This window comes from Oreochromis niloticus, linkage group LG15, assembly GCF_001858045.2.
Source record: "Oreochromis niloticus isolate F11D_XX linkage group LG15, O_niloticus_UMD_NMBU, whole genome shotgun sequence".
In the NCBI taxonomy this organism is placed as follows: domain Eukaryota; kingdom Metazoa; phylum Chordata; class Actinopteri; order Cichliformes; family Cichlidae; genus Oreochromis; species Oreochromis niloticus.
This window is the reverse complement of record NC_031980.2, coordinates 15,561,522-15,580,443: the sequence shown is the minus strand read 5'-3', so window position 1 is coordinate 15,580,443 and position 18,922 is coordinate 15,561,522. Positions and strand designations below refer to the sequence as shown.

General features: G+C 38.7%; 1 protein-coding gene across 10 annotated transcripts in view; it reads right to left on the bottom strand.

Annotated features, from left to right (window-relative positions):
- lama2 (laminin, alpha 2) overlaps positions 1 to 18,922 on the bottom strand; it is a 204,217-nt gene that overhangs the window by 92,085 nt on the left and 93,210 nt on the right. For all 10 annotated transcript variants that reach the window (XM_019345952.2, XM_019345953.2, XM_019345948.2 and 7 more), the window contains exons 15-20: positions 16,445 to 16,549; positions 12,849 to 13,060; positions 12,293 to 12,404; positions 10,030 to 10,143; positions 7,050 to 7,177; positions 3,364 to 3,450 (exon numbers count right to left, since the gene is read on the bottom strand). In XM_019345952.2, coding sequence (XP_019201497.1) covers positions 3,364 to 3,450; positions 7,050 to 7,177; positions 10,030 to 10,143; positions 12,293 to 12,404; positions 12,849 to 13,060; positions 16,445 to 16,549 — 758 coding nt within the window. The remainder of the gene's footprint in view (positions 1 to 3,363; positions 3,451 to 7,049; positions 7,178 to 10,029; positions 10,144 to 12,292; positions 12,405 to 12,848; positions 13,061 to 16,444; positions 16,550 to 18,922) is intronic.

Sequence of the window (18,922 nt, the reverse complement as noted above, 5' to 3'; positions counted from 1 at the left end):
CAACACTCATTTTAATATTACTAGCAACAATGCCATGTGAACTGACTATTCCAATCATATATACTCATTTAGTCACCTGCAGTCATGTGAGGAGCAGCTGAGACAAACTAAACTGGCATAGAGGCAAGGTATTTAAATACTATAGTTTGTGTCAATTAAGTAACAGATACTTAATTCCTGGATTCTTCATTTCTATTTTTGAATGTTACTTTGGAATCTCCAGCAACCTCCATGTTAGAGTTTCTACTTTTACTCACACGTACAGCGAGGCTTGACATATGATTACATTTGCACATCTCTTAACATTAACATCAATAAGTAGTATTACGACAACATTAACAATAACCCTCACTTTAATCCCTCTGAATTCTAGATGAGAGGGTGATCGATTAAAGTACATTATATCCATCATATCAGCAGCTAGTTGGCAGCAAGCACCTAACATGACAAATGAAAGACCTTATCTGCAAGACCATTAACATACTGGCACACCCTAAATAGCACCCGGTGACTCAAAGTGTTTTAACCTACATTTGTTAAGCAGCTGCAATAAAGAGCTTTCAGCTATATTCTAAATGACTGTTTATGGACAGGAAATTGAAAAGCAGAATCACTTAGCAGTGAGTGGATAGTCTATTAGCATGGGCGGAATAGAGCAGCTTATTTTGTTAAAGCCCATAATACAGACAAATTGGCGCATTACAATTAATTACCACAAACAACAACAAAAGCACTGTAGATAATGAAGTGTAATGGCAGGTAGTGCATAGCAGGTATCAATTAGACTAATAGAACAAGAAACACCAACTGCTGATTACCTACTTAATACTGTCATTAGTAATAAAATATTTCCCATTACATCAGCTCCTGTGCGTTCTGAGACTGTGCAGTATGAGATCAAAACAACAGACGCATGTGGATAGGAGAATGTATACACAGATGCCTTCTGTATATTCAGCTGCAGATCCATAAATTTACCGGCACACAGGCACAAAAGATAAACATGTACAGGCACACACCGCCTCCCCAAAATTAAACACCACCTTCTAAATTCAGAAAAGGAATGTTTGCAGCACCAAGGAATGTTTACTGTATTATGAGCTTTATCCCACTTTAAGATTAATTAAAACACACAGTGCACCATGTGGTCACTCATTAATACACAGACACAGAAGTAGATTGAAAAAGGTGGAGGAGTCCAATTGTATTGGTTGGGCCACGTTCCAGCACGAGGCCATATTGCACAGTGGCTGGAAAGCAATGTGGTGCAGATGCTACTCTATGACAGACAGAGCTGGCAATGAGTCAGTTTACTTTCCAGTGGCAAATGAGGTTTATAAAAAGACTCAAAGGCAGACAGAGAGATTCTGATGTGGAATGCATGGCGAGGCATGCATACTATTCAGGACAGTGAACTGAGGCGCCGCATCCTCCAGCAGCAGCAGATAGAAAAGCTCGGATAACTGCAACTGCAGAATTTGTCATCATATTAGTCCAAATGTTTATAACAGTGTAAAGATACCAAATCTAAAGTTGTTTTTAATCTGTTACTCTCATTAAGAAAAACATATCCTTGCACATTTTTTATTGTAAAAGCTGAAAATGTAAACACTAATATATGCGGCATTAGACACAGTGGTCAGTTGCCTTCAATGGCAAACACCAGAAACTCAGCGGTTTACATCATGATTGACACGTTCCCATCAACAGAGCAGCCCAGATTTGCTACAGCTACCAAGATCTGCACACTCTCATGGCACTCATGGCTTTTGTTTCCCCAACCTTCCAGTGCCATCAGGGCTAGCTGATTAAGCAGGGGAGCCGTTACATACTGTTACATGGTCACCGTCCGTATGTGTATATCAACCTCTCAGGCCTGATGGATGTCGGGTGCCTGAACCTGGTCTTCAGTTCCTCCTACAGCACCAATTTTACTTCTAAAAAGTGACCCATTTGCCTGCTTCCATTCCAAAACTGCCTCCAAGCCAGTGGACTGGGCTTCTCACCCATTTAAAGTTTGAGAAAAAGAGGTTGAGAATGTTTCAGGCCCAAGATCTAATCATTTGCTTTACAAGATAAAGCTATGAGATTTGAAGAGCAGTTCAGTAGTTCAGTAGTTAGCACTGATGCCTCACAGCAAGAAGGTCCTGCGTTTGAATCAACCTGCCTACTGTGGACCTTCAGTGTGGTGTTTGCATATTCTGTTCATGCTTGCATGGGTTCTCCCTGGGTACCCATCTGTGGCTACCTCCCACAGACCAAACACATGCATGGGTAAGGGTAATTGGCAATTCTAAATTTGCCATAGGTTATCTAATAGAAGAAGATGAATGAATGTGGTTGAGAAGTGCAAAGATTTGCACTAGTTTGATTATAGAACATGATTACTATGAACACATTTTGAGCTTTAGACACCAATTTCTAAGAATGTAAGAAATCAGCACATGCCCAGGGTGAACACTTTTTATGATTAATGATGTTCTTTTGCTATGTGGCGACAGTGCAAACAACTGAGTTTATTAAAGATTTATAAATTTATACAACAGAAAACAGCTTCTGGGTTGCCAGGCTGTGGTGTAAAAACAGAAGAAGAAAAAAGACTTCCAAAAACTTGTCACTAAAGAAGCTCATAAAAGCATATAAAAACAAAAATGAATCAGATCAGCACATCAACCATCCGGTAGGCCCCTTCCATCTAACAAAAAGCGAGAACAAGGCTTTGTCTGAAGTTTATTAAATGCTTTTTCATATATTTTTATATGAAAAGCAAACACAATGACGAGTACTCTAAATAGCTCATTAGAATTTTAATTATAAGCAGTTTTATTTTAATACAAACCAAATGTACTGTATTTGAGTCAGCCTGGGTGGTGAAATGTCTATATTTACTTGGTGCGTGTCATCACATGACAGTATAGCCTGAAGTTTCAACAAGCCTCACATCCAGAGAGAAATATTTCTCATTAGTTTCGCATTGGTGAGCCCATAGCTAATGGAACAAGAATGTCACTCAGCTAATAAAATAGATGGACAATAAGACAGTACTCAAAAAACAGTTAATGAGCAGTAGTTTCTCCGTTTTCATTAAAAAACAAAAATAACAACTGACTATAAGTCTGGTTTACTTTCTAGTACTTAGAGTTGGGTACATCGAGTTGGGTCAGTGCACTAATAGTGCCACTATTTGGTCATAAAACATACTTTGCTGGTTTGAATGCATTACACTAATAGATGTGTTTCTGACAGTGACATTTAATTAAATAATAATGAACTTAGCTGGGCTAAGGTGAAAATTAGGCACACAGTTCAGGTAGAGTCGTGTCAGACCTTTCACCGTTTCTAAGCGCTTTGACTGTGTGTTACCTGTCGCATCGTGGTCCTGTGTAGCCAGGCCGACACTGATCACACAGCAGCTCTCCGTCTTGACTCAAGTGGCAGGTTGGACTGAAGCTACCGTGGTTCCCAAGGTGAAGTTGTTGCGATTGTTGTTGAAGTTTTTGATGAGGTCGGTAGCGTTGTCCCAGTGTGGCAAAAGGCAGAAAAAAGAAGAGAAGACAGAGGCGAGTTAAGGCCATTGTTTGCCTGCTCATATACACATTCACACCTGTTTCTCTGCTTTCTCTTCCCAGTCACAATCACACTTTGAATGACACATACACTCACGGACACATTTTAATTTCCTCTCTGTCTTGCACACACATGCACACAATCCTGACTACAAAAACCCTCTTCCACCCTGCAAAGTGTATCCTAAACGAACTAAGAGAGAGAGACAGCGACAAAGTAAAATGATAGTCTCTTTCCCTCATTCTCTCACCCTCCCACTTCCAAAAACTATAGATAGTTCTGCTGGCTCGGGTTCCAGGCACCAGACTGACTCACTAGCTGACTGACTGGCTCATTAATTGTGTGCTGGCTCACTGAGTTACAAATAACATTTCGTTGGCCAGAGTATGCAGACAACAAAAACTGAAAAACACTTTCTGTATAAAATGAAAATGATTCATAGCTGTATAAGAAGAGTTGTATAAAGTTGCATATAGCCACATTGCAGCTGTGCTCATTTTAATGCTTTATTGCTAAGTGTTTACTGATGTCACAGAGCAAGGAACCTGAGGAAGAAGCTATTTTGCATCACACGAGTTGCCCCCTGGTGGTCATTAAAGTAATGCAGTTTTAAAGCACCTTTAAGGATTGCGCTTTTGTGTTTCTCATCCAATTTTGCAGTGTGGATCATTAGCCTGGTGAAGGAGGCTGCTGCAGTTTAAAAGTGATATTGCAAGGACCAGGATGGGAAGGATGTCACTGGTCTGCAAATATATCTAGGATGGTAGTATCTGCAAAATTCACACGTATTACAGGAGACATGAATATTCTCCAGTGTGTGAAATGAGAAGATCAGTGTTTTTACTTAACCTGGCAACAGTTATACAACCAGAAACTGAAAATGAGACTACAGTACGGTTGAAACTAAGGCAGAAGAAAATCAAGGGTAGACATACTGTTATATTTTGCCTGAAGCTGGTACTATAGTATGCTGATATATTAGATCAAAGCTTAACAACAAATCCTAAAAATCAGAAATGTGTGAATCACTTTTCAAGACATCACCAGGAATTATTTGGGAAATGCTCCTGCCAAGGTAGCAAAATCATAAAAAACATATTTTACTAAAATAACATCTTTAAAGCTGATAAACTGATTTATACCAAGATTAAAATACAAATAATAATAATAATAATAATAATAATAGAAAAAAAGCAGGCCTTATTATACTTTTTGGAAAAATTTGGCACAATTTTATGCCGTAATGGTGGTGAAAAATGCTTAGTGAAACAGACATATACGGTTTTATCTGCACATTTTTAAGGCATGTATAGATACATAATTAACTTTTAACTTCCATTCAACTACAGTGATTTAAATTAAAAAACAAAAAAGACAAAAAACCTGTCCTTGGCAGTTAGAGAATTAATCCCAGGCATAAATTAAAAAGAACAGCAATCAAAAACGAAACAGTTTTTTTTAATTGATTTGATTAAAATAGCCAGTCTTCTCCCCTGTTGACACTAATCACTTCATCAGATGTTCATAAGAGCTCAGACATTACAGATAAGTGGAACAATCTAACTAGCTATTTTGGTAAACATAAGGGACTGGATGGCTATTTTGAGGGGGTGAAAGGCATGGCTTCTCAAAGCTATTATTATTGCCAGGGTGGTGTGGAGGGCTGAGGTATGAGAGAGTTGTGTCTTACTTTAGCTCTTAGGGTTTTGGATATGTCGTGTCATGACTGCATGAGAATTCTCAGCTGCTGCTGCCTGTGTTGTTTGTCCAAGCAAGTCCAATAGAGCATCACACCCTGGTCATTTAGAAAATCTGCAGCTCAATAATATAATAATATAATAATAAAATATCTGTATATAACCTACTCTCTGTCTGAAGTTGATCATTTCTTACGTTTACTAAAAAATTAACTGCATCATTTATTTTACAATTTTTGCCTTTACGAGATTGGACTTTGTATGAGCGTCTCTCTACACCAATTCCAGTGATACTATTACTCATATATTGCTCTGAGGAAGACCCATTTTGCCTTTGCAACTTAACCATGGACCTCAAATTCAGCTTCAGTATCACACTAACCCTTCTTTTACATCAAGAACCATCACAGGAGATGATGGCTGGCTCTGTGACTCAGAAACCAAAGAGGAGTTCTCAGTCAAAAAGTCTGAAGTGCACAAGTCTAAAGGTGGCACATCAAATCAGAAGCATGAGTAGGAGCATGCACATTATTTTTTGACAGGGTTGTGCCCTGTGAATTTGTCCTCCATGATCAGACTTTCAACAAGCAGTCTACCGACACATCGGGAGGGAGGGCACTCAGCTGAAATGGCCCAAACTATACCAAAAGTGTGCTAGAGTACAGCATGTTTTTTTGGCCACACCAACACACCTTCACTCACTGCTAGCAGCATTTCCCTTATTCACCTATATAAAATTCAAGTTGAGATGTTGGCTTTTTGACACGCTGGGAGAGCGGACATGGTGTGCACTGCAGAGAGTGTCAGTGCCAGGATACAAAATTGGACTAATAACACTTGCTCTGAAGTGCACCAGAGATGCACGAGGAGGACACCTTGAAGTAAAGATTATCCAAATTTACACCAGCTGGTAGTTTTGATTTTAATGACTCCACTTTGTGAAAACATCTTTGCAAAAAACAAAAAACCCCAAAAACCCAAAACAACATAAAATACTATTAAATGATGTCATTTATGTACTATGTGCATACTTCATGAATAAACCAAATGAGATGCATGTAAATAAATTCTTATAGTAGGATGATTTTTTTAAACTTTATCAACACGTGTGGTCCCAGAGGGAGCTTTCACTGCAGTGCACAGAGTTCAATTTAATAACCGCATGTAACCAAGCAATGTGCCTACCCCTAGACAACATATCAATGTGTATGCTTCTTTAATAGCTGTGGTTTAAAGGTCTTCATGTCTGGTAGTATTTTTGCATCTCTTTGGAAAACTGTTGTGTGGTGTAATCTGAGCATCTGTCATTCAAGTCTGTGATGTAGCCACAGCATGAGTAGCTTTCCATATGAGAGGAATATAATGCTAAAGGGTTTTCAATCCCTTAATGACTTGTGGGAGGTTTGCATTTTCTACTGTGTTAAGGCTCCTAGTAGAAATTATGTTGATTCTAACAGCGACAATGACATTTCCACCCACAGGGATAATGTTTCTCCACTTATATTTATGAGTCTACCTGTGGTGATGATATTTCCATTAATGTCATTACAATTATATTCCCGCCGAGAGTGATGAAGTCTCTAGTTGTGGCGATAACCTCTAAAGACCACACATACACACAAAAAAACCCCCCCAAAAAAACATGGTGAGAGTGTCAGGAGGAGACGGGAGATTATTAAGAGAAATAGGGACCGCAGAGTCAGGTGGGTCAACAGTGATAGATTGAGGCATTTGATTAAATTGTGCTGCCCTGGCTGCATTAACCCCAGGGTCTTCAGAACCTACTTGTTGCTGGGAATATTGAGCGGGCAGGCACAGGGTTGACAGTCTGCAGGTGACCCACGGGTGGCGTTGCCATAGTAACCTGGCAGGCAGGTGTCACAGTAGGGGCCAGCGGTGTTGTGGGAGCAGTCCTGGGGGAGAAAAATGGGTTAAAGTTCATTTGAGTCAGGAGAGCAAGTCAATTTCTCTGAGGATGCAGTTTCAAAGAAGAGTTTACGCAGTTTGTGCAATGATAAAAATACCTCAACAAGATTGTGCTGTTCTGTTGAGTCATTTAAGAAGGAAAATAAAAAAATAAGACCAATTTTTTATTTTCAAATAACAAGGATTTGTCTTGGAAACAAAAAACCACTCGAGTATTTTTTTTTTTTTTTTTTAGCAGTGCACATGTTATACACATCTGCAGACTGACTCTGCATCATTTCCAACAGTCAAAAATGCTAAACACAGACAGGAAGAACAACGAACTAAACCTGTACCATACTGAGTCGAGCCATACATGTGCAGTTAATAGTAAAAGGGGATGATTTAAGTTGAGACTTGGAAGAAAAAGAAACTAGAAAGAAGGATGTTAAAACAGACCTGCTTTATTTTAGCATAATTATTATTTTTTGTTTCTAAAAGTTAAAGGTTAGAAAGATTAAAACTAATTGGTTCAAGCCTTAGAGCAGTGCAATCAGAAAAGCAGACTTGTTGATCCAATTTTACAAAAGAAGACTGCTGATGTTATCTTTTTTGTCAAATTTGGAGCTTTATGCCATTGTGGTGGGTTTTTGCATACAAAACTACACCAGAAAATCCTGGCAACACAGGCAACACCAGCAGAAGCAGATTTTTGGAAAAAGGTGACCTCTGACCTTGACGCACCTATGGTATCAGTTTGAAAAGCCTAGGTGACATTGGTCTCAGTTTATTGTGCTCACAAGATTTTCTGTAAAGTTGATCTCTGACCTTTACCTTGAGGTCAAGTTCCCAGAGATTCAAATTCATCTGAAGATTTTAGTAGATGCAACTGTGATATGAATTCCAAAATCCTACGTCACCTGGTTCTCCAGTTATCACATTCACAAACTTGTCACCCGCCCAGCAGGGTGACAACAATATGAGGTCTAGGTAAATGAGGCATGTAAGATGAAAACAACTGCACACGCATACATATAGCCGCGTAAACGATGACTAATTGGAAACAGGGATGAGGAACGCCACAGGTGAGACTAATCAGGGTAGAGCATACAATCACAAGGGAGGGAAAACTAACAAAGACAGGAAGTAAAATCAACAACAGTGTAAACAGACACAGAATTCCAAAATAAAACAGGAAATGGTTTAACAGAAACCCAACATCATAACAGTCAACCCAACAATATTTTACCTGCAAAACTGTGAAGGCTGTAAATGATATAGTTAAGGCCAGATTTAGTGGCAGTGCAAAAAACTCTCTGGAATTAAAAATCTACAGTCCTCAACACCATACGGTTTCTAATGGGAAGCTTCACCTTCATATATCAAAACACAGCGATGCTTCTTCTGTTGCATCTTTTTGATCTGAATTAAGAAGTTGTTTCCAGAGAGAAACTCAATATTTAAACCTGCACTTATACTGTAAAACCTTCTGCATCCATTAATGCTCTTTTGTAATTGTGGCATCACGACTTATTTAATAAGACTACATTCTTCAACACTGAGAACATAAAATAGAAAATCTGAAGATTTCAGTTTAAGAGTTTTTAAATGGTAAAATTATGCTGTATCTATAATAGACAGATACAGCTCTTTTATTGGCCAAAATCTTGGTTGTTTTCATATGTCCAGCTGAAGCACCAGTGGTACTTTCGAGCTAGTCTGTGCATTTATATGTCACCTTATTCCAAATCATTTTTTTCTCAGCTCAAACATCCCAAATGGTGAAACACAATGTGACACATACACAGTGTGTTAACCTGTATAACCATGGCATCATTCAGTCATTCAACCCGAGCTGGAAATCAAATTCCTCAGAAAAGAGGTGTGTTTGCGTGCAGATCTGTCTGCCACTCACTGTGTATGAATATGTATACGGAGGTTGTTTATGAGCTGTGAGTGAGTTCACGTCAAATTGTCTTCCTCTGTGTGTGTGTGTGTGTGTGTGTGTGTGTGTCAGAGAAAAAGAAAGAGCCTCCCTGCTTGTCTGCCTGTCTGTCTGTCTTTTTCTGTGTGTTGGCCTCCCCCTGACACATCTCAACATCCTCCTCATCTATAATGAAACATAACATGGCAACACAAAACTCATAGATCGCTGTGTATGTGTGTGTTGTGTGTGTATTCTGGTGTGTGTATGTGTGATGGTAACTGACAGCTTAACCCTAAGGCAATGTGCAGACTGGGGTGGGTGCATGTGAGCAGATGCACATAAGAAGGCCAATCTGGAATATTTAGTCATTTCACACTGCAATTCCTGCCTTCACCACTAGATGGCAAATCCAGGGAGACTTGAACTAATAAGAAAAAAACTCATTTGTATACAAAAAAGTTCATTTATGTATTCCATATTAAGTAATGCATTTAGCTTCTGATTTAGTCTAAATCAGAAGAGGGTCTTTCATTTCAAACCTCTCACACTCAGCTAACTCAACCAATGTTGGAAGATTTTCTGCAATAATTGGACACATTTTAAACAAAAACACTGAAAAAATATGAATACATGTAATCCATGGCTTCCAGATGAACAATTTAACTTCCTTAATTACTGATTAAAAAAAGAATGTGGTTAATGAAAGCAATGAGACTGTTCAAAACAAACAAATAAAAAAAATTGAACTCATTACTCATGACTCTTTATTACATTTTAATGATGATAAATAGGGTTAGATCTTTGAGTATTAATTTACACATAAAACAAACACACAAAAGCAATAATCTGACCGAAAATAAAAATAAAATAATAAATACAAATGATCAGAAAAAGAAACAGGTAGCATAATTCACCCACTACTAAGCTACTTACCAAGCAATGCCCCGTGACTTCATGGCATTGTGTTGTGTGTCCATGGCAGTGACAAGGTTCACACACCCCGTTATAGAGATTCCCGTTTACCCTCCGAAAACCAAGCGCACACGCCTGAAACACACAGGATCACAAAGTTAGAAAATACAGAAAGCCAGACGGAGTTGTCTGTCTTCAAGCTACTGTAGTGTAGAGTAATTACATGGTGATCCTCTAATTAGCACCTCAAGTGTGTGTGTGTTTCTGAGTGCAACACTTGGAATATTTTTTGTGTGCGCTTGTGTGTGACTTTCAAAAGCATGATGCTGTCAGCTAAAACAACAGCACATCAGCTGCATTCTGAGACTAAACGGTAATTTCGTGTTATTGTTTACAGTTTTCTTTGAATAAAGCAATTCAAATCTCCATGAGACAAATTTAGGAATCACAATAACATTTGAATAAAATTATGCTCTGAGATATGTTTGGATGTTTTAGACTAGTTAAACAGTCCCCAGATAATATAAGCAGATCCATAACATTTCCAACCATCTGTCTGAGGAGCTTAGAAAGAAATGGACAGGACTTCTTTAGGTTTCGTGAAGATGTTTCACCTCTCATCCAAGAGGATTCTTGAGCTCTAAAAAACGTTCCAGGTATTTAAACCCGAGCAGGGGCATTCACCAAGTCTTCACAGGACTTAAAAAAGTCACTTTCTTTCTGAGCTCATTCCAACTACCATGATCTGGATGACTAAAAGCTACACAGACATTCTCCAAACATCTTTTCACTTTGAGTACAAATCCCATCTGGAATATGTGCGTGGACATAAGGTGTTATCATGAATCAGGACACTTCTTTTTGATGTATTTATAAAAAAACGAATGTACTAAAATTCCACCTGAAGTGCAGTCAAGTATTACCAAACATAACATACAGTATATCCAGGAATCAGGACACTAAATGCCTGTAAAACCAAAGTGTGCACAAACATTTACCAAAAGAGACTGTTGTTTGTCTTTTTGGGTGTCTAAGCCTTCAGTTGATGACCGTTTAAGGAAATGCATCCTGAGTTAATGTCAATATAGCAGGATACAAATTGAAGCCTCTGCTTGTGGCTCACAGGGATTGCTTGTACATGTATTAACATTAGCCACATTTAAAAGTACACATGTGATGTTCTAACATAGAAATACACACCAGCGTCATTAAGTGACTGCGTACATTTCAGTGCGGGTTTACAGTCTTTTTACTAGGTACTTTTTTTCCAAGAATACTTTCGTGCACTGGAAATTTTTCTAGTTATATTTGTGTTTGAATGATTATTTTTGTTTATTTGTGCTTGTTTGCAGTGCAGTGGTTAGACCTGCCATCTTACAGCTACAGCCTCCACAGCCTTTCTGTGTGGAGTTTGCATGTTCTCCCAGTGGATGCATGGGTTCTCTCTACAGTGCTACAGTCCAAAGATAACATTAACTCAAGACTATAAAATATTTTCCCCATAACTAGAAAAAAAACCTAAACTGTCATTCATAATTCAAAATTATCTAAAAAAGTTAGGTCTTAGCAATTCAAACTTCTGAGAAAACAACGTATTATTATTATTGAAATTTGAAAGTTGAAATTTCAAAATAATTACCCCAAATTTTGACTCATGGCTAGCAAAAAAGTGTTTGTCAAAGAATGCGTGTTTCCTTGGCAGAGACAAGCTTCCATATATGTCAGTATTGGACAGAGGTTTTCGGCAACGCTCTCCAGAGAACTTAAAGCTAACCACAACTTTCTTCATGTTCTGCAGAAAGCTTCAAACTTCCACCTAATGTCCAGATGGCTCTGTATCCAGTAACGGTGGTTGATTCTTTTAACTTGTAAGTCTACCTGTCCACCTTTTGCACATTGGATTGGATGTTATTTTGTTATACAAATGGAATAATTAGGTATGTGTAATATGCCTAATTCTATCCAGGATACATTTTGCTGAATTTCTTTCAACAATGCCATCTGAAGCAGAGATCTTTACTGATCTCTTGGCCCAATTGGATACTGAATTTAGTTAATCAGTTTTGGTTTTGTTCTTGTCACATTTGTTTTTAATCCCTTCTATATGTTTTATTGTCTGGTAGCATCTTGTTTGTTCTATGTGCTTGTGTCCATATTGACTGTAGGTATAAATGTTAGCATGAACGGTTGTCTCTATGCATTAGTGCTATAGTATGTAACCAACCAACCTTGTGTGCCCATTGGATAAGTCGTTAACACAAATGGATGAATGGTGTGTATTTACCTCACAGGAAGTTCCAGCATATCCATAAGGGCAAGAGCACACTTCTACAGCTGATGCTCTCCTCTCTCCTCTGGCAGTGGGATTTGCTACCTCCATAGAAAATGAGTGGAGTCTGCACACGGAGGGCACAGAAATACACGCACACGCAAATATCAAGCAAAATCATACAGCATACTGGGAGTCTGTCCGCCTTCACAGTTAAACATACAGCTTGTGTGTAAACAGGGCAGTTTTGCTGATAAGTCTTTTAGAGGTTTTATGAGCCGAGTTCATTCTCTCAGGCAGATTTTACTCTCAGACGGCAATAAGCTTCACCTATAAAACCACCATCTTTATGTTTAGGTTACACAAGGTTAAAGCCGGGATATTCACAGGCTATAAGAAGGAGATGCCTCAGAGTCTTGATTCTGAGCGAAACTTTTGTTTCCTACAGCTAAATGAAACTAAAAACTTCTGATTTTACAGGCGTAATTTTAATATAGTGATTTCTTTTACAGCGTAAGATCAATACGTCATGATGGCACACTTCGAAATGTGTACATGTTTCCGTACCCACCTGTAAACAGCGCTGCGTTCTGTGCTGTAAGAGGCCCGCACCATCACACTCGTCACTTTTGCCAGCACAGACAAGAAATCTCTCCGACTAACTGGCTGTGCCGTCTCTGAAACCTGGAAGTTCTCCGGCAGGAGAACTATGTGACTGGTGCTGGGTGAGGATGGGTAGACAGGCTCGCCAAACCTTTTGTAATTAATCTTCATCCCTCCTCCCTGGTAGAGAAAAAGAATTACAATTTGAACTTTTAATTTCATAAATGTAAAAGGTCGGCATTCCCTCTGTTGCTTTTATGACAGCACTGACATGTGCATTTATAACTTATCTAAAAAAAATGAGTGAGAGTGAAAGATGTGTCATTAGGTAATGAGCTCCAGTTTATATTGACATACTAAATGGACTAAATGCAAAGTGAATTGAGCCCAGGCTTGGTATCTGACTATCTCTTGTTGAGAACAGATCAATGGCATGTAGTGGCTAACACAGAGTGACAACTACTTATGGAGGGAGAGAGTGAGAGAGAGAGAGAGCTTACTATGCCAATAAACCATTAAATAAAAACTAATTGAAATGGGGGGAGGTGGGGGAGCCATAAAGACGGAGCAGCACAGCCAAGAGATGCACAAAATCAGAGGATGACAGAGACAAAGAGGGAAAATGACAGAGTCACCTCACTTTTTTTTACCAATAAGAAAATGAATTCAGTTAAAAAATCCCTTAAAAAGACCAACATCATTATGTCGGTTCAATTCTTAATACTTTTTAATACAAACATTTCACTGCTTAGAGAAAGTTTTATAAAGTTTTTCCAGAAACAAAATAAGAGGTGGCTCAAGACTTTTGCATTTCTGTGTTTACACCATTCTTTTCTTTATTTATTTACATACTTTAACTGTGCTAAAGTGGACTGATTGAGTGGGCATGGATTGAGAGGAAGATACGGAAAGCAACAAAGCCACAGAGCCATACAAAGACAGAGAGATTATTATCTATTCAGATGCCGACTTCTTGCAAACAATACACAAGTTTCTTCCTCCACTTCACAAAAACAAGCAACAAAAAATATTACAACTCGATGCAAATATGCAGAGTAAACAGCAGGGCAGAAAAAGAGGGAACAAAACGAGACAAAGGCTGAAAGAGAGACAGTGAAGAGGGAGAGAGCTGGCTGACAGTGTGTAGGTGGTTCATTATTGTCATCATTTGGAGAGGCTTTTTGTTGACAACAAGACCGACACTTGTCCTCCTCTCCTTCTCCTCCCATCTCCTCCCAGTCTGTCGATCTCACTGACACATCTTTAAATAACACAAGCTCATTGGTCTGTGACTATCCATCTCACAGTTTTCCTTCTTCCTCATTCTTACTTTTGTTTATTCCCACGTTCCGTTCTTCACTGTTTGTTTCTTCTTTTCCTTCTTTTCCATTTTCACTTCCTTTTGTGTTGTTTCACACCCACCATTCTTCCTTTCAATCTTCCACTACTTTTTCCTTTTTTGTCAATTTCTTTCTTTCCCATCTTTTATTTCATTTTTCAGTCTGCCCTGCCTTTATTTGATTCAAAGTCTCTTTTTCTTTTCATTCCCTCCTTTTATGGCTTTCTTTCCGTGCCCTTTCATCCATTCGATCCATTCTTTCTCACCTACCGTACACGAATCAACACGTACATGAATGCATGCATTTTTATGACACATCCAAGTTATGCCATTAAAGAATTGTTTTTTTGCCTATATTAAATTCCAGCTGCAGGACAAAGAATATCGTATCGCCGCTTTCTCTTTGCAGTCAGTATGTGAGACTTAGGTGCTTTTACATTTACTGCAGTTTATTTTAGATCGTTTCTGAAAACCCTTCCAACTATCCTAATTAAAATTCCCACTTCTTCGAACACTAGAAAGTTCTGTGTGCAAAGTAAATGGATCCTTTCTACAGCTCCAGCACAGAGGACACACATACACACCAACCTGTGTACTGTTTTATGTGTACCCCATGCTCTCACACATACACAGACACAATGTTGTTTAGTGATATGAGAGATATAAACAGTTAACTAATAGTGTGGCTGCTTTGCTTATTGCTGCCATACATCATATTGCATCCTGCTCATTATACAGACATGCAGGGAGAGAAGGGGCGAGAGAGTATATCTGCATTTTTTATTGCTAAGTTCAGCAGTTCTCCCCAGGCTGCAGCTGCTTGCGTGCGCGCGTGTGTGACTGTCTATCTTTTCTTAACTGTTTGCAACTTCATTTAGTGGTCCTCATGGTCGCAGAAAACAGCGCAAAAACAAGTACACAAAAACAGAAAAAGTCACACTTGAGTTACTCTGACACCAAAAATAATGTATTTGCTGAGTGCTGGGAGCAGTCCTTGTCAATCCCTTTCACTGAAATAGTCAGTTCAATTGGATCTCATTCCTGGGCTCTAACGCGTGGCTGTTCCTGAGGAATCTCCCAAATGCACCAAGACAGTTTAATATAGGAAACAAAAAATAAAACAAAAAAACGACCCATTTAACTTCCTAAGACCCGAACTCTTCCACGGCATACATTTCTAATTTCTCTTTGATATTTGGGCATATTGGCATATTGAATATAAAAACAAAGAATTACCAGATTTTTTTTTTACCTGATTTTTGTTTCTAAGAAAAATGAGAGCCACATATGAGGATATTCATTTAAAATTTCGATAGAACAGTAGCAGTATAATGTCCTCGTAAGTGGATATCAGGGCCTTGTAGAGCAAAATTGAGTATTTTGGTCTAAATAACCCAAAATGTGATGTCCACATTGTGGACGCCAGGTCCTAGGAGGTTAAACCCATGCATATAGATTGCATGGATATGTTGTTTCAGGCTAGAGTCACACGGGCATAGAGAACGGTTGGGGACTCCCGGTAACCACTGATCACAAGGAAAAAATTTGTATTCCCTTACTGGTTGCCGAGTTGCTGCTAGAGGTCCTTCCAACTATTCTAAATAAAAAGTTCCACATCTTCAAACATCGGAAGAAATTTCTGGCTGTTGCTGGGAAACCAACTGCTAAAGCTCCAGTCATGCAGTTCCCCTAGCAACCACTGGTATTTGCACTCTCCAACCAGTTGGCAAGTGGTTGCTGGAGGTTGATGGCTCTTTCTATGTGAAATCAGTCTCAGCCCTTACTGTGGAACAGCCACAACTTGAAATATTAAACTAAATAATGTATTAGAGTGGTAGTGAAAAGTGTGACTCAAAGCGCAAAGACAGACCGTTCATCTTCAAAGTATTTCAAAAGGTGCTGGTTGTAGCGATAAGGCACAGCTTTCACTTTGAGGGTGAATGTTCCCAGTTTCCAGTCTGAGTCGCACAAGTTCAAGTTTCACTACCGACCGTTAATAAGTAGCTTGCAAGTGATTGCAGACAAGTCTGTGTCCTCCATGCAATCTGATAACAACCACCAATAACAACCAAGATTTATTCTGCATAAGTAGTACTCATTTTTTCCTATCAGGTGGTGGTTGCCGACCAGTCCTGTTTGACTTAATATCTCGCCATCTGTGTAGCATGTTGACAGTAGTTTAAGTTTGCAGCTACAAGTAAGTAGTGAATTGTTTAAAAACTTACCTCTATGATTAAGTCAGGCTCTGATGTGACTCTGATGCTCTCTTCTTCTTGCTGGTCTACAGTATAAGACACGGTGAAGATTACATTCCCACCGTAGGCTGAAAGCTGCAGAATGACAGAGGCAGAGAAACAAGTTAAAAAGTCAAGTTTGTAATAAAAATAACACCTTTTGACCTTTTGATTTCCCATGCTTCGTAGCTCATCAGACTTAGCTCACTATTAGATTGATTTAAAGGTCCATGTTTCGGCTTTATTTGACGCTAATAGAGCCTACGGGTTAAAAAGTGAAACGTGACCAAAACCATCAGAGCAGTGAGAGAAAAAGGGACAAAGGAAAAATTAGGATTAGATCCAGCTTAACTTAAAAATGTTAAAAATGATGACAAAGTAAATTAGCAGGAAGAAAAAAAGCATAATACACTGTTTTAAACTAATCATAGTCACACAGAAAGAAGTTTTTAGAAAATACAAAAAATGTTATCTAGTCAGAGAGATTTTGAAAAGTTGTAAATAAGCACAAGTCATAGACAAACCCACAATAACACAGAAAAACCACTACAAGTTCTTCATCTAATAATGACTTTTTTCCCCTAAAAATTGTTTTAAAATGCTGAAAACATGAAGAAAGCAGGTAGGTGCTACAATCTTTGTTGTCTCGAGTTGTTTTGGTGCAGCGTTTCTGTCGAGTCCACAGAATGAGCTTTAGCTGGAGAAGTGCTGCATCGGCATGATCCTGAAATTTATTATTCTGCTTCAACCTGAACAGTAATGGGTGGGAGAGCGAGATAATAATGCCACCATAAAAACAGAGAGAGGGGGACATTGAGGATGAGGGGGAGAGAGACGAAGAAATAGAGCTGGAGACAGAAAGACAGAGCGAGTGAGGTAGTGAAGGAGGAAGAGTTAGGCTTAATGCCTCTATAAACCTCTTCCATTCTACATCATTACACTCACTTTTTAAACCACGAGGCGGAATCACCGTTTTCACAACTGACTGAAAAACCACACACACACGCACAGACACAGATATATCCACACCAGTGTGCCTGGAGGTGTACTTGGTGGATATTTTATTCTATAACACTTATCCTCTATCTACCTCCATTTGCCGATTTGGACTCCAGAGGACAGTAAAATCATAGTTTAAACCCACACAACCCACACACATCAGACACTTGTGCTGCCCGACCTCCTCCTCCACTAGCTAATCAGCCCTCTAGCATGACCACTGCATACACACTTAGTTTCTCATGCAAAAAAAAAGAAGAAGAAAAAAGTCTGAACTTCGTTCCAGTGCAACAAAAAGGACGATAAGCTACGTATCCACTTCCAATGTACTCACTAGACTACAGGTGTAATAAATGGTATGATCAGGACAAGTAGACGGGAAAAAGTAACTTTTTGTGATCACTTCTTTGAACTTGTTGTTGACACTACAGCTACCACATTCCCCAGCACTTAACAGATAAAGCAGAGACACACAACACAAACTTCATACTTTGACCAATTAACAAAACTACATATATTACTGTGAACATTTAATAGCATACTTTTAATTATTTCTTTTACTTAAACCTGCATTATTTTATTTCCATGTTCATTTTGGTCACGTTGAGAAAGCACAAGATATTATAAATACAACATTTGAATATTAGCATTAGCATTAGAAATTGTTTTTTTCTGGTAAATATAGGAAAAAATACAATCCTAGTCTCTATCCTTAATGGAAATATCTGGGAATTTAGAGACCCCCACTGTGTTAAACAGGTAGTCAATAGGTTTGTTTCTTCATTCACTGATGCTAGACAGTGTATATAGGTTTTAACCTTTTGAGGCATCAGCAGTTACTACATGATCACAAGCCTAACTCTAACCCTAGGCAATCAGAACATGTAGTTTTTTTAAATTTTTATTAAATTGTTCTCCCAAGTCTTTGCAAGCAGGGAAAAAAGAAAATAGTCATTGTAACAGGGTTAGGGTTGGGGCTTTTCATGAGAAACAGCTGCCTGCTGCAGATGGAAATAGACTGATTAGTGGTGAGACTTAGTCAAACAGAAAGATTTAGACCTTCACACAACATGCAGATGGACGAGGTTTTGAATCTTGTTTTAATCTTGATTCCTGTTACTCTTTTATTGTGGGGCTTTCTCGTGTTTTGTACTTTCCTCCTTTTTCTCATCTTTCTTTGTCTGCGTGTGTTTGTGTTCCTAATGGTTCTTTTTTTGGGGGGGGGGTAATTGCTTTTTCTTGAGCACCCTCTGTTAATTTATTTCCTCTCTTGGTTCTATTCCTGCCCTCGTGATTATCTGCTTGACCCTTACTGTTCACCTGTTCCTTGTTACCTTGCTCGCCTGCATATTTATTTTGTGTATTTTTTTTTTGTTAGTTTCATTTCCCACACTGTTTTCTTTATGTGTGTGTGCGTGTGCTCAGCTTTGGTTTGAGCTGGAGATGCTAAGATTTCAACTAAGGTTTTAG